Source organism: Panthera onca, chromosome B3 (genome assembly GCF_046562875.1).
Source record: "Panthera onca isolate mPanOnc1 chromosome B3, mPanOnc1 haplotype 2, whole genome shotgun sequence".
NCBI lineage: Eukaryota > Metazoa > Chordata > Mammalia > Carnivora > Felidae > Panthera > Panthera onca.
The window spans coordinates 65,512,973-65,530,011 of record NC_138344.1 but is presented as its reverse complement, the minus strand read 5'-3'; the positions used below and the strand labels follow the sequence as shown (position 1 = coordinate 65,530,011).

At 38.1% G+C, this 17,039-nt stretch overlaps 1 protein-coding gene across 8 annotated transcripts in view; it reads right to left on the bottom strand.

Annotated features, from left to right (window-relative positions):
- MEIS2 (Meis homeobox 2) overlaps positions 1 to 17,039 on the bottom strand; it is a 209,310-nt gene that overhangs the window by 181,249 nt on the left and 11,022 nt on the right. For all 8 annotated transcript variants that reach the window (XM_081795891.1, XM_078448462.1, XM_081795892.1 and 5 more), the window contains one exon: positions 11,076 to 11,190. In XM_081795891.1, coding sequence (XP_081652017.1) covers positions 11,076 to 11,190 — 115 coding nt within the window. The remainder of the gene's footprint in view (positions 1 to 11,075; positions 11,191 to 17,039) is intronic.

Sequence of the window (17,039 nt, the reverse complement as noted above, 5' to 3'; positions counted from 1 at the left end):
AATGCTGAAGGAAGGGGATCTTTGGAGGGGGGGGTGGTGTCCCACCATTAGTTACCAACCTAGACTCTTAAAAATTCAATGTTCATTTAGTCCCAACAACCACCCTGTGAGTTAGTTATTACTCCCATTTTACAGGTGACGAAACTAACACTGAGAAAGACTGCTGCTTAGAAGCAGCAGGGCAGAGATGAGTCTCCAAAACTACCTGCTTCCAGAGCTTACATTCTACAACATGTGCTGTCCCCACGCCAACAAGCCTTGCTCCATCCGTGCCCCCAAACTGAGTATCTTCCTTGCATGAGAGTTATTTGTATACTTGATGTGGTGTCTCCTGGGAGATGGTCAATTATTGAAGGCAGGGAGCCTTATAATTTTCATATTTTTACATCCACAGTGCCTTGCTCACTGAAGAGCTTTGGCTAGTGAATTTCAGCAGCATACATTTATTTAGAAGAGGTCTTGAGAGAGGGAGAGCTTCCTGCCCCCAGACAGGTGTGTGTACCTACATGTAGGCCCAGTGCAAGCACTCTGTCATAAAAGGACCCCAACGAGGTAGATTTGACAGGCTTTCAATAATCTATGATTTATCAACTTTTCTTCATCATTCCCATTTAGTACATAGAAATTTTGGAGGTTTTATTTTAGCGGATGGCATTTATTATAAATGTTAGTTGGAAGAAGAAATATGAAATTTTACACTCCTAGTCTACTTTTGTAAAATCTTCAAACTTAAAAAAAAAAAAATGAACGCTTGGTTCTGAGGCAACAGTAACATCTCTAACTGGTAGCGAGGGTTAGGGTTTTGGTTAAGGAAATACTCTGACTAAAAGATAATCAGCTACATCTTCTATAAATTATCAGTCTAAACATCATTAAGACCCAGTAAAGTATACATAACACTAAAATTCTCCTGAAAATTATTTGCACTTTTTGGAATGATTTGGCATATGTTTCAGGAGAGGGTACAGTCTCAGCCATTGTATTGATTATCATTTATTGTTCTACTTGTGAAGTACAGAAGTTCCAACAGAGTGCTTCTAGGTGATTAGATAATGGAAAAGTTGCTCTGTGTACAAAATACACCTCATTCTTCGCTGAGGGAACAGTCATCTGATATTAATATACCACCTTAGGTGTCCTATGCCTAAATTGTAACATTCTACCACCCTCGGAAAATAAATTCTAAAGGCTAGTTATATTCTTGATGAGCTGAGAAGAATATAAGCTCTCCTGGTAAACAAAAGCAGGAAAAAAACAAAACAAAACTATTATCTCACTACATATTATGGCTAGCCTGTAAAATCAAAGAAGTAAAAATACTCATGGTACACCCCGATTACAAACAATCAAACAAACAAAACTTTGCAGCCTCTCTCTCTGTTTAAAGATAAAATGCACAAGTGAAAAATAAGACCCATGAATGTAAACATTAGATTCCTGGAGCTTGAAGCTAGCATTGCATAATGTATAAAATCGTCAGTTCACTATGTTGTACACCTGCAACTAATGTAATATTGTATGTCAACGATACTTCAATAAAAAAAATAATATAAAATGAAAGATCATCTAATTCAGTCCTATTTTACAGATGAGCAAAAGTCCAAAAACATTAAGAGACTCATCCAAGGCCACAGAGCTAATTACTGTTAGCCTAGGACAGGGGGACAGGGGAATAAAGGAACTAACAATCACTGTTTCCAGCCAATGTTATATGCAACACATGGAATCCCACTTAATATAATCTCCAGAACGACCTTGAAGCTCAATAGTTTTCCACCCACTTTGCAGATGGAGAAACTGAATCTAGCAGATACTGAGTAAAACTGGAACCTGAGCCCATGTATCTCTGCCTCCTAAGTCTGTGCCCTTTTTAGTATAACCCTGACCTTACAGTACAGGCTTCTTGACTCACAATCCAAGATTCTAGACAGAACATCAGGCAGATGAAAAAACGCTCACTACAAGGTTTTGGTTGCATCATCCAAAATAATTATACTTGCTCAAAAGCAAACTATGAACAAACTGGACAACATATGTAGAAAATCAACAAAAGCATGTGAGGCCTAAAATTCAAGAATTACTTCCAGACTCTTTACCTGTGTGTGAAGACCAATGACTTCCCCCAAGGTCAATCTCATCCTAAACAAGGAGTACAAGCAAAATGGACCCTGAGTTAATCATGGGAAACTATTGACCACATTAAGCAATTTCCCTTATTAGGTTTGCCGTTACATTAAAAGATACATCTACATACTTACTTTTGTAAAGATAAATAACATAATGAAAGGAAACCCCATCTCCAAATTCTGACTCTATGTGCATAATTTAAGACAGCATTAAGAACAAATAAGACAAGTCCTATTTTAGGTACTATCTTAAAATACTACTTAGAATAAGAATCGAAAATTTAAGAGCCTACCTATAACCAAAAGAATTCTAAGTTTGAGTTCAGGATACATGGACTTATTTAAGGCAGTGTTGTATACAACAAAGTTTCAGTAAAAGGAAACAATTTCTATTATCTCTTAAGGATTTAATAGCATTTGATCAAATGTATCAATATATTCAAAATAGCTCATTTATGTTCAGGTGTACACCACAGAGTCAATAAGAGCAAGGTTTCAATTAACCTGTCCATCTTAAAACAAAACAAAACACAACAAAACAAAACAGGGGCGCCTGGGGGGCTGAATTGGTTGGGCGTCCGACCTCGGCTCAGGTCATGATCTCTCAGTATGTGAGTTCGAGCCCCGTGTCAGGCTCTGTGCTGACAGCTCAAAGCCTGGAGCCTGCTTCGGATTCTGTGTCTCCCTCTCTCTCTGCCCCTCCCCTGCTTGTGCTCTCTCTCTGTCTCACAAATGAATAAATGTAAAAAAAAAAAAAAAAAATTAAAAACAAAACAAAATCTGAGGATTTGTTTACTGATTCAAAAGTGGACCTAATATTGCTAGACAGTTGAATAAATGATAATCCCTGCAGTGGAAAAGCGGACAGAGAGACCAGGAACCAGATAATTATAACACAAAATGTGAAAAATGCTATGATAGAAGTAGAAAGTGCCATTGGGGTGCAGAGAAGGGAACACAGGCCTATCCCTGGGCAAATCAGGAAGGCTTCATGGAGAAGTTGATATGAGAATTGGATTTTCATCAGTAAGAATCCCCCAGGCAGAAGACAGACAGGGACACACTTTCTCTACATTTCCCTCCATCATTTCCCTCTTCAAGACCTGGCTTCTCAGCCCACTGAGGGATCTTAATGCTGTATAGCAAGAGCTACTAAAATGGCTCACTTTCATTTTAATGAGGAACTAGATTTCAGTGAAGTCTCATAGTTGTTTTGTTGTTTGTCATTAGAAAGGGAGTGAATAGTTCAAAACTACTGAGGGATAAATTTGGTAGATGAAAATGGTTTATATTATTGTCTGCTGTGACATCAAAATATTTTTAAAGGCCAAATTAAAAACAAATGTCAACATAGGAAGATGAATTCTCCCACTAATCCTGCCTCCCCCTTCTCCCCGCCCCTAAAAAAACAATAAGAATTTCAAGAAACTCTCTGAAGGTAGAAACAAGGAAGAAAGAAGAAGGGGGGGGGGGGTTGGGAAATAACATGGCATCATTATGGACTATTCTTCTGAAGCAAAGTAAAGACAATGAAGGGAAAAATAGAACACATGTATTACAACATATAGCACCATAAGGCTGTGTTTGATGCTCTGGAGGGCTTCAACAAGTACTGTTCAGCCAAAAATCAATTGAAAAATCAGCATGATAACAGAGCATGAGTTGCCCTATAATAGCCTTAAGACCCCCAAGGCTATACAAGTCCCTTTCATCTGCCATACTGCACTGACTCTAGGGGAACTTCACTTCCCCTCCCTGAGTACGATGCCTGACTGTATTTCTAACCCAGTGTTTTACCCTCCCTTAGAAAGAGGAGCTGACAAGGACCAATGATGTTTTAAAGTAGGTTTTAAGAATTTTTTTTTTTCTTTTTGCCTTATTCTTTATTTTTTCTTGATATTTGCACTCAAATTCAACCTCTAATATTAGTCGCAGGACTACCTCCACAATATTAAATGGTCAGGCATAATCTCTGAATAACCTCATAATAATAGTGTTCTCTAAATGCCTTAGCTAACAGACATCAAACTGGCCCTTAATAAAATCAATAATATGCAAATGTGGCATGTAAGCAATTCACAGCATTGTTATAAATATACATATACAGTTCATTCCAAGATTTCATCTCAATATTTCTTCAAATCACTTCCTCACAATGTCTGGTTTGTTCAATTTATATTTCTATTTGGCATTTGGTGCAAACCCCCAAAGATAAGATACATCTGTCCCTTAGTCACAGATCTTGGCATTTTTACCTTAACTCAATCGTGAAATGATTGGTTGAATATTACCTTGCTGATTAGCAGGATTTCCTCACAATAAAACATTTTATTTCCAAACTTTTGAATGTGACATGAGATGTACCAACTCAGCAGTGACATATCAAAGCTTAAGGAGGACATATAAACACCCTGATCTGTGTGAGGGAAGGAAAAGCTAATTGGAAGTCAGCTTCCCTGTGATTATCAGCTTGTTTATGGGGAGGGAGGACTCCTCTGAATGGCCCTGTAAATTCATCCCTGATTATGGCGTTAAAACCAGAGTTCATTTCCACAAGCTCCCCCAAATCCCCCACCCAATCCATTTTGTTTAGTTACAAAGGGTTGTGCGCTACTTTCAGAGAATGACAGTTTTTCATGCTGATTTTCTCCAGTTTCAAGAAAAATTAATCAGTTGCACAAGCCAGTTGTCAGATTTCACTTCCCTCATGGCAGAAAGCACACGTAGTCATTGTCTGCTATAAGAATAAATTTTAGTAATTTTTTCCCCATGTCAATATGAATATTAGACTGACCCAATTAATATGAAATGCTTCTTTGCTGCTGGAACAGACAGTGCTACAGAAAGAGCCATTTGCACAACCTGTTCATGATTATGGGCCATAAGGACACAAAGATGGCACACACATTTGTGGACCATCTGAATTCTTATACGGAAAGGGGAGGGGGAGGGGGGAGCGGCATGACGTTAGCGTGACTGTCGTGGGTCATGTTTTTTAATCCGTAGTATTGGACATGTAACACAGCAACAAGAGCTGATCATTTTGTTTAATCACCTTCTGGATCTTTGCCAGATGGTCTCTATTGAGAGCGCTGCAAACAGAGAGAGATGAACTGCATCTAACACGCCACCAGAGCTTTCCCGTAAATGTCTGAGAACTGATTCCAACAAGAATTTAGTCTCAGAGCAGAAAGGGATACATTTAAAAACTATGTGCATTAACTATACTTTTCCCCATAGAATCCTCACTTGGCATGAATAATTTACCCACTCTTATGCTAATGGGATCATGAAAGTATCCCTGTGTCTTTAGTGCAGCTATTCTCAGCTTTCAGTAATTACCCCACCCAGTGAAAATAACATGGCTTCTGCATTGAACGGCAGACTAGTACCTGACAATTAGAAAGATCATGGCTGACAGTGGAAGGGTCCAAAACTGGACAGAGAAACCCTTGTGGCCCAGGGAAGAGTGTAGACATAAAGTCTACAACGCTGGCCATGGGGGAGGGATGCGGGGTATTATTGGGGGGGGGGGGGGAGGAGGGGGCGGGGATGGGGAGGAAGGGTGAGAAGAAACATTTTCCATTGTCAAGCTTTGCGTTCTCTGACTTATTATCAAGATTTTACTTAAATAAAAATGTGTTTCTCTTTATATCACTAAGTGTAAAAGGCATTCGTGACAAGTTTTGAAGAAAAAAATAAACAATATCCAAGAAGAAGAACTAGAGTTATCTTTAAAGCACATCTGCATTAAGTATTTATTTTATCAGAATTGTTTAAAATCTAAATAGTGAAAAATCCTCTGCATTTTGCTTTTCGGAGGGAAAAAGGATTGCCCAAAAAAAAAAAAAAAAAAAAAGGGGAAGAAGAAGAAGCAGGGGAAGAAGAAGAAGAAGAAGAAAGAAAGAAAGAAAGAAAGAAAGAGAGAAAGAGAGAAAGAAAGAAAGAAAACTCATTTTCGACCTCTGTCCACAAAACTCCATGTTAGGTAGTTCACTGTGTAAAAATTATCAGGCTAAAACATCTGGGAAAGAAAGCTATGAAACAGCAGGGAACGTGGCTGGTTTATTGTTTATCTTTTGTTTATGAGGCAGTATTCAAGTTTAATTACTACTCTAAATTAAACTCTAACTGGCATCAGGAGACATCCCTTTACATGACTAAGTTAAAAAAAATCTAGAAATCCCAACTCTGGGTTTTTCAACTAAGTTGATACATATAGGAAGAAATTACTCAAAATTAACAGCAATTATAGAAAGCTTTTAAGCATTTATGGGCACTATTACATGCTCCTAGAGCATTTATTTATTAGAAGAATTTAATTTAATTTCTATGGGGGGGAACAGAATAAAAATGCAACATAAATGTTCCATATACAATAGTTTTTTCCGTGGGAATGTTCAATTATCAATTATATTCTCAGAGAATTTTTTGATACAATTAGGAAGACAGGAAGGAAAAGAAATGTCATATATGTAGCATAACAGTGAGTGACCAGTTTTGGATGAACTTAGCTCTAGGAAAAATAAAAGTTAAAAGCAACTAGAAAAAGATTATGCCAGATGGCATCTGTCATATTGTATTTAGGGTTATTTTAAAGAAATTGCCGCCACTATGAAAACATTCCATTGACGGAGTTTTCCTAGACTGAATAAAAAATCCCAGTAGAACATATTCAGGATCCACTGTAGGTTGGTTTGAGGTTTTGCTCCCTCCTTTAAATGTATAACTGGAATATTTGGGTGGGGAAGAAATCTATTTCATAAGTGTAGTATGCACTACAAACTCAAAAGTGTAATTAATACTATTTTAGAAGCTTGCTTACCTATAAACACATCCAATATAAAGGGGGTATTTTTTAGATTTCGACACCATGATTGGTAAAGAACTGCATAATAAATAAACAAATACCTAGCTATGAAATAATAGTCTTATTGCCTGGATCATAGTTGGAGACATCAATGGGAAGGGTTTGATAGGTGGCAGGCAGAGTTGAGGGGAATTATGCTGGCTTGCACAGCCCTGTGTCCTGAAAGATTAAAGAAATATAGATGCTAGTATGCTAATGTATTTAGGTTAAACTGGGTCTGGCAACAGTATGGTTAACGTGCGTGTGGTGTGCAGTGTGAGCTCAGCAGTTACTGGGCCAACTGCCTCGGTATTTCTGGGAATCCTGCCTATTCACAGTGCAGGGATTGTTCAATTGCTGCAAAATGTACAAAATGAATTTTACAAAAATGAATTGTAAGGAAGGCCCCATTACAACGATTTTACAGCAAAGATGTCAACATCAATTTTTCTTTCATGCATAGCTAATGATTAAAACAGCATATTCCATTTGCCTAAGACAATTTATTTCATATTGGCACATCAAAATATTGAAATACAAAGTTATCTTTACTCTACCCTTTTTATTCATTGCTGCTGAACCCATACCATTGTTCAAACCAGGAAAAATAAAACAAACTTGGCACGAAATACTTAAAACAAAGGCTCATCAATATTCTCCAATTTGTCAACATCTCAATTACAGCACTGGAAAAAATGTAAATTTCATGTGCTCTAAACACTGAGGGGTCTATTCTCTTGCCAATTCACATGCGTAACTCCCATCAGCGTTAATGGGAGTTACACAAACCCATCAATAATAATAATACTTTGTACATATATTGTGCCTTTCATCTAAGGCTCTCAAAGTGCTCTATGAACAAGGAGGCTGCTTCCTAGTCTTTACTCTGGCAAAATACACAATGAAATACAAAGCAGCTTTTGACTCAGCAGGTACAGAATTAGGGACCCCAAGCCTTATTATCAAGCCCCATTTTACTGATGGGAAGCCAGACACAAAGAGGGCCAGTTACTTCCGCAGAGTCCCCAGTCTGTACCCTAATTCTATCCCTGAAAAACCAGATTTCTTTCTTCATTCTAATGTGACTAACAAGACAAACTCCCTCCCTTTGGCTGCTTTTAGCAAAAGAAATCAGAGTGAATGAAAATCTGGTTCATATTTATATAGTTTACTGCTAGGCATGTGCTGTTTGAAAGATATAGTAAAGTCGGGTTTTATATTTTACCAAGTTTGTTTCTTACAATATTTTTAAAATTCGATTTTTTTTCCCCCATTTGGTTTGTGGCACAAACACTAGAGAGTAAAAGATGACCTTTCACCTGTGTAACTGTAGCTCTTTCACTATCAAGTCATAAAATGAGGTATTTTTAGGTTCCAAAGCAAAGATGTGTACGAATCATTTTAGTAAAAATATTCACGAAAAATATAAAGCAACATAAATGCATGTATTGTTTTATAGCATATGGCTATTAAAGTTTAATTTAAAATGTGTATGAAAACATTGTATTTAGTACAATTCATCCCTATTTTTCCTGTTTATCATAATTTGTTTTGAAACTGAGTCGTTTTACAGTTTTCCATATGCCTGTTGTGCTAATAAATTCTGAATAAGCAAGAAAACTCTTTTCTAACCTACAAACTTGGTTTCCAATGAAACATTATAATATATTTAATGCTAAGAACATAAATTTCTCTTCTAGCTTTTCCATTATACATCAACCCTAAGATTTAACCTAGGATAAGCATATGTGATTTCAGTCAATATCTCTGTTGACTTTGCCCTGAAGCAGATAATTAATCTTTCCCACAGAAAGCTACTATGGACAATTCAGTGGGCCAAATTTCACAGCACCTTAAATACATGTTTGAAAGACTCATATGGGCATGAGTATGACAAAATACATCCAAGCCTGGCCTTCAACATGCGGTCTGCCGTAACAAACAGTGTCCCCTTAAACATGTGTTTGGGAACCACTGATGTGGTAAGCCAGGTAGGAAATTCTCCATGTCAAAGCGTTCCCTGTGTTATAGGAATCATAAGTTGTTTTGTCCCTCACACTTTAATACAGTAAAATGACTGACTTCCTAGTTCTCGTACACATAAGCTACCATGTCCATTCTTTAATCCCACAGAGATATGATAAAAGGAACAAAATCCTACAGGGATCAAATCCTTCAGCATGGGATAAGTGGGTGCAGCTACCCACAACACAGAGGTTTGTGTGTATCACTTTTACTCAGTGTGTCAGTCTCAGAACTCTTCTCTTTTCTGACCAAAAACAACAACAAAACAAACTAACCGAAATGATAAAACTCCATGCCTTGCTTGCTGCTGCAACTGTTCCCAGCTCCAAACCCCAGGGTCTTCTCTCTCCCCCTCCCCTTCTCTCTGGTCCTTTCCTGCTATCTCCCTTGCCATAACTCAACCAACCCAACAGAACCAGTCAGTTTTAAATTTCAGTTGGGACCTTCGTGACCTGTTAATGAATCTACAGAGAGGAGAAAAACTCACAGTGTTGAGTTATGCCTGGTGTTGCTAGCTGACTTGGAGTCAGAAATGCTTGAAGCGTTAACGTAATTGCAAGAATGTGAAAAATGAAGCGCTGGGCTCCTGAGCAAAGTGAAAGGTCAAAGCGAGCCTCACACACAACAAGTCTTTGGAAGATAGCCTCATTAGACCATTAAGTCTGCTTCTCTTTCCCCCCTCTTCTGCACAATGTTTAGGGCGTTTTGTTTTTATTAATAGATACATTTCACCCTTTGTGTGATAGCAGTTTGGGGTGGTGGGGAAAGGTGGGAGTCATTCAAAGCTTTCCAGCTTTAACTCTGCCGAGAAGTCCATCACCAGGATATGGAACCACAATTAAGGCATTGCACTGCAGATCCACAGAATTTATGTTCGTGCCATCTCCAAAATGCCTTCCGGTTTGGTTTTCTTAGGTGCAATCTAACTGGTCTCATAAAGACAGTATATAAGCCTAAATAAATACAATTCGCAAGTTCTTCCTCAATTTACCATCTCGTAGTGTTCATTTCTGTATCAGTTTCAAATTTGTTAAACCTAGATTCTAATTTGGACCTAGTCACAGTTAATGGCATCCTAGGAGAAACAATGTTTCTACACTCTTCTAGAATACTAGTCATCCAAAATCTGTGGCCAGAAACCTGGAGGAGTGAAGGCACTCACCCTACATCAACCACCCTCTTTTAAATGGCATATAAGACTACAGCTCAAGCTGTTAAACTGTCCTCCACCTGGAAGACTGTCTAATGCTTAAATATTGTGGCCATAAACACAGTCATAATAGAGATGAAATAGACCTAGGAGATCAGACACTATCTAACGTAAAATATTAAAAAGTAAAATCTATACACTTTCCTGGCCCACATTCAATAACGCATCTTCCTTTCAATTATCATTTTTGCTACAGAAGACTCATCCCTACCAATGTATAATTGCTCTCTGTGCAGTAGGTGAGTTTTCCATGGTAAAATTTATTCTAGAGTACACTAGGCTTCCTTGTCATCTGCAGTTGATGCCCCCCTTGTCCTGCGATTATTCTAATCTTTAGGATTTCTGACAAAAGTCGCCATGTCAGCTGAATGAAAATGGGGACAAATAGGCTAAGAATTTCAAAATCCATCTTCCCAAGATAAACTTCCATGTAGAAGCCACACCGTTCTCTGAGAGCTCATGAGCACAGATTTGGGCATTTTATGTACTTTAGAGGCATCACTGCTTGATTACAGAGAACTCCTAATGGTGATATGACAAACAAAATAACCTGGTCATTCTATTTACTCAGTAACAAAATAAGCCAGGTCATTCTATTTACTCACACACCGAAGTTAAAGTGTAGATAACCAAATCTGCAAAAGAATTGGCAGAACTACTCAATTGTTTTTGTAATGTCTACTTAAAGATGAGACAGTTCACTTTGATTTTTTTTTAAAGTAATGTAAGTTGAGAGGAAATACTAATATAGCAGCTCTCTAACCTGCCACTCTCCTACTTACAGGGAGGTAGTAGTGAGATCATAAAATACTGAAGCTAGTTCGGTTATGTCTACTTTGCACAAGGGAAATGCTTGACCTTTTACCTTGCTCACTGCTGTTGTCTCCACTCTGGGAAGCGTGGCCCCCACTGGAGGGCCCCGGGGTGCCTGCTGAGTGGGTGGACGTTGCATCGTCGTGATCTCGCCAAGATGCAGGATTCTGATGTCAGGATGCCAAGAAATGTTCCCACAGTTACCATTTCAGCCATAAATGAGGAACCAATAGGAAAGGTGCAGAGAAAGACAAAAATGTGTACATATTAGTATTTGTGGACCTAGGCATATACAGACCCCACACTATAGTATGTTGTCTTTTCAGCAACGGGTACCAAAAAGAAGAAAAGATGCTCTAGCATCTTGATGAGGTGATGGTTACATCTGTGTCTACATGTGTTTAAACTAATGGAAACAGACACATAAAAGGGGTGCGTTTTATGATACACAAATTATACCTCGATAAAGTTAATTTTTAAAGTTAGGGAAAAAAAAGCTTTTTAAAAATTTAGAAGTCATTTTTACTCTTGCTGCCTTAATTGGGACACACTCTTCCAAGAAAGAGGCCCAATACTCTTGGATACTAAATTCCAGAACATCTACAAAACTCATGACTCCCTTAAAAACAAAAATAAAAACAAAAACAAAAAACCCCCACAGATCCAAGAACATATGGGGCAGCTCTCTGCATCTTTCAGATGCATTGCCCTACACCAACCTGAATGAACTCTGAACATTATCAACTGATTACACAACCAACAGATACAGTGATACTAATGAACAGAATGAAACAACTATGAACTGCTAGCCGAGTGATAAACTGGACAGAACTTTCACGTGAGCTCCATGGAAGCTTAAAATTCACAGGGAAGTGCTTTTTTCCTGGAAGCATGACTTGTTTCAAAGGACATGCAAGGCACACTGAGAAATTATAGCTCATGCTACTTTGCCGAGTGTATTCTTCTCCTGTTCCTCCTCCCCTTTCCTGATCATTCCCAATCCCCTGCTGTTGCTTAAAGGAAAACAGGAATTCTAATGTACAGGAAGGACTTTATCAGCACCACATGAAGGCAGGCAAGAGATGGAATTTCCTCTGGCAGAAACGGAGAGGAGGAAAAGCACATGAAACAGACCAGCCTTAAGGCCAGACAGTACACTTGTCACCTGCATGTGATGACTTCAACTAAGACCAAAGATCTCCTGGCAAGCAAATTCTTATGGGGGGGGGGGGGGGGCAGGGAGATTCTTTGGGGGCAAAATAAAACAAAAACATCAATCTCTCAAAGTGCACGATTTCTCCTTACAAGAATTGGTAAATAAGGATTCAGACAGACCGACATGCCTATAGGCAACAAGCAAACATCTTGACCATCTGAAAACAATCTTGCCATGTTGTCATTATATATAGTTTATCCAGAAGAAAAGAAATTAGTCTATCACTTTCTTCTACATCAACTCTGTAATGTGTATATAGAATATAAAGTTGTATTAAAATAAAATCAAGAAGCCATGGGGAGACAAAATGGGGACTATTCTTATTTGGAACAACAACAACAAACCATTCTCTTCCCCTCTACAGGTCTGCTATAAACTGAGTGCAAATTAATAGTTGGCATCTGTAAAAGATGACGAAATGACCCAAAGCTCTATAGATCAGTAATATCTGTATCAAAACAAGGCTACTGGCAATGCCATCAGGCAAGCAACTGATTCCAAGTGGAAACCCCAAGCAGAAATTTTGTGATTATAAATACAGCACAGGTTTAGATCTCTGAAGATATGTTTTAGAAAGTAGATTAGGGAACAAAATTGAGTAGAAAGAACTGAAAATCAAGGTTCTGTGCTGCCTGTACTAAGACAAAGTCATGCCTGTGACTTCTCTTTTTATCAGAGTTAGAAACCACTCCAACAGTTTCCAGCTAAAGGCAAAGAGAATACAGGGGCTCTTCAAGCTTTGCAGCCTCTTTGAGTCAGCTGTTTGCTGGATGGTAATCAGATAAAGAGCTAGAAGAATTGCACGGGGGGGGGGGGGGGGGGGGTTGGGGGGGGGGTTGGTTAGGAAACAATGGCGTGGCATTGGTTTAGTCCTACAACCACACTGGTGAGAGCCTTCTTTCAGAAATAACTATAACACATTCACCTAGGCTCAACTTTTCAGTGTATACAGCAAGTGATGTTAATTTTATGCACTGCAGTCTTTTTATTAAGCAGGCTGCTAGAAAAGCTCCTCACCCCTCATGAAAATTGCAATAATTAGCCACTAACATCTCAACTATGTTTTAAGGTAAATGTCATCCAACAACGATTATATCATCATTCAAATGAAGCTGGAGCAAGTTGTTCTGTCTGGGCACTAGAGTGGTTTGAACTAACTGCTCAGAAGGACTTCCAGCAACTGAAAATACTGGTTTGTCCTTATCAGTCAAACCTGTGCTGAGTTTTTAAAGACAGACCTCATTAATTTACAATTTAGTATACTTCTTCCAGTGGTTTTCTGAGGAGGAGGAGGTGTTTTCTAAAGTAAAGGAGGGAAAAATAAGCCACATCAGCAAACATTACTTTAGAAGCAGCTGGCTCCTCCAAGGGAGTTGGATCTCCGGTTTTCAGCCCATTCCTAGAATTTGCTCATGTTCACCATTTCACGTGCCATGCCCCTGTCTTTTTCTCTCTTTTCTCCTTCATGTCCTCAAAAATGCTGTCCCCAACAAGTGTCATAAGATGTTGGGTTTCCATATGGAATGTCTCAAGTATTATGACCTCGTTTGGGAGTCTGATCAAAACTAAGGAATACCCACCCTGGCATTCATTTAAGTTGAAAGTAGGAAAAACAGATGTATCTCTCCAGGGCTTCAGGGCTGAGAAGCTCCACAAAGTTGTTCACATTCAGCTACACCAGGGTGACTCGATCACCCAGGGGGACTTCTCTTGAGAGAAGAGACAGGGAGGGGCAAGGCGTGTGAAATGGCAAACATGACAAATACTGATAATCTGGTCCATAAAAAATTGCTACCTTCCTCGTCATAAAAAATTACAACCTATGTGGACAGATAAAGTGTAATCCTTTACCCATAACACTGTTTTTTTTTTCTTTAGACTGAAATATTTGTTTGTATCACAACTTCTTTCTTCTTCTTTTTTTTTCCCTCCCTAGATAGTTTCCAAGTTTACATCCTTCAAGAATAAACTGCCTGGCTTTCTGCCAAATTATATGCAGAAGTTTAGTGAATCTTGAAACCGAAGTGGCATACGAAAGCATGTAAAACACATGATGTATGTGGAAAAGAAAGAGAAATGCTCTCTGAGTGCATGCGTGGGGGTGAGCACTCAAGTATATGCATTCCACTATGTATGTCCTGTTCTTCAGCCAAAGTATCACGAAGACACCCGAGGGCAAGGAGTGAACATGTTTCTATTCCCAGTGGCTTTAATAATTGGGAGTCAAATACGGTACTTTTCTTGCTCTTACGTAATTGCGTTAAAGAGCAGTGTTAGCAGGAGAAAAGCAGTGAATACTGAGTGGAGCACAATAGAAGGAGATGGAAAATAGATACAAGAAGCTAGGTCTCCAGGGGCAGTATTTTCTATTTGCTGGGCTACAGACTCACAGCTGATAATGCAAGTTGTAATTAATATAAAAGCATGAGACAAGATGGGGAGAGCTTGTAGTAGCGGGGCCACAGGAGATCACTCTGCTGCTCTCCTCTGTTTCTCATTTACACACAGCTTTCCCTAGAAAACACAATTCTGCCAGTGTTTTCTCCCTTGAAATTAAAAAAAAAAAAAAATGATTTAGCACCATCATTGAATTCTGCTAAATCTGGGAAAGAGCACAGAGAGGACAGGAGTCTCCGGGCATAGGAAGCAAAACATATGTACGCCTTTTTTGTTGAAGTTGCAGATATGGTGGAAATTGTAACATTTTACACCATTATGGCATTTCTGTGGGGACCTGCCCATAGGAAAATACTTAATCAGTCCTGGTGAATTGGTAGGATTGCCCTGTTTAAATGATTCCACAAAGCTCATGATTCTCACATTGCAAAAAGAATGGAACAAAATGTATGAGCGTTTCTAAACAAATACAAAACTGAATGAGGAAGTAAAATGTATTAGGATTCGAGGGGGGGAAAAGCCATACTACACACACATTCTTTCTAAAATAATCTGGAACTCATCTTAGACCCCAAACGAGAAGATGAATCAATGGATGTGGTATAGGGGAGAAAGCATTAGATTCGAATTAAGTCACTAGGGTGCCACCTCTAACTGATCATGTGGCCTTAAGCAAGTGATGCACTTCATTTCCCTGGGACTTGTTTCCTTTATCTCTTTAAAATTAAGAAGTTAGGCAAGATAATCCATAAGGTCACTCCTACTTCTTATTTCTATTATTAAAAAATATTTACAATAAGCATTTGATTTTCTAGAACCTATACAACTAAAACACGATCTATAACACCAAGCCAAAAATTATACATGAACTTGGACAATACGGTAAAGTAATTCAGAATATGCGCTTGTAGGTGGAAAGCAAGAGCAAACATATATAAAGACATTTTAACCAGCAAACTAAGCATGCAAAACTAATTTGGCTCAATATGTTTAAACAACAAAGGCAAGATATGCTTGCATCGGTATACACAATTAATATGTTACATATTTCCACTTTATGATATTGTAGCTCCTAATTAACATTATGCAAAAATTACTATTTTTTAAAATCAGATGAAGACTCCTGTCATCAGGCATGCAAGCCTACAGAAGTTAAAATGTTAATTGTATGGTTTGAAAAAATGTTGGAATTTCAACTTCATTATTCTAAAGTTGACACAAGAAATCAGGAGAAGCACGCATGCTTTCAGAACATGGACTCACTCTTTAAAAATGTAAATAGAGCTGGGGTCTTTCCCTCAGCTCCTTGCTTCCACCCTCCACTGAGCTTTGGGAATTAATAGGTGAGTAACTCTCAAAGTAGTAGCAAGTGCTCTTTGCAAATTCCAAAAACAAATTCCAAAATTAAAAAAAAAAAAAAATGGATTCCTCCATCAAATGGATCAACTTTTAGAAAAGAGAGAAATTTCTTATTTTGTTGATATGCCATCATATTAGAACATGTCTCCTATAATTTTGAATTGCGTTGGAATATTCCATAAAGCATTCAGTCTGAAAAAAATACAAAATCAATTTTTAAAATATCCAAATTTTAATCTGATCGTGAATGTCAGTGGTTGTCAAGGGCACCTTTGTTTGATTTCATCTCATCACAGTTACACTGAAAACATACTTCAGCTGCTCAACCAAAGGGATTTAAATAACATAATTATTTTTGATGGAAATTGACATAGGAACTATCAACCTTCAGAAGCTATACAACAATAACAACAGAAAACCCATGACCCCAGCCATGGTGAGTTGGTGGACAGAACTTGGAGGGAGAACTTTTCCGGAATGGGTCCCTAGAGGCCTCGGGTAACACACAGTAAGGTCTAATCCTATACTAGAACTTAAGAAACTATCTGACAAAATAAATCATTTGTATTATTAATATTATTATCAAATCCCATTATTTCCCCTTTGATATCCTATAGGCCAATCACTTAAACCTATCCCTTTCCTCACCGCCTAATCCCTGCTAGATTTCCAGGTACTAATAGCATTTATGTCTGGACACTTGCCCGCATTCTGTCAGGGACAAGGTTCGGGGAGACTCCCCTCTAACTTAGCCCATTTAAAAGAACTGTATACACAGAAAAAAAATAACTTGATAGATTCAGAGATGCAAAAGAAAAAAAACAGCATATCTTCAGTTAAGTTACAGCTTTCAACATAGAAATTAAAATGTTTTTCTTTTATGTATCATATTATCAGAGCCAATAAGGCACCTGTCACTAACTGTTAACAGCTACAGTTGTATTTTCTTCCCTATACTTAATTCACCTAAACAAATAATAATAAATAAGTAAAATGTAGTTCCTCATGAACATTAATCAGGAATAATAATATGCACTTCAGGCA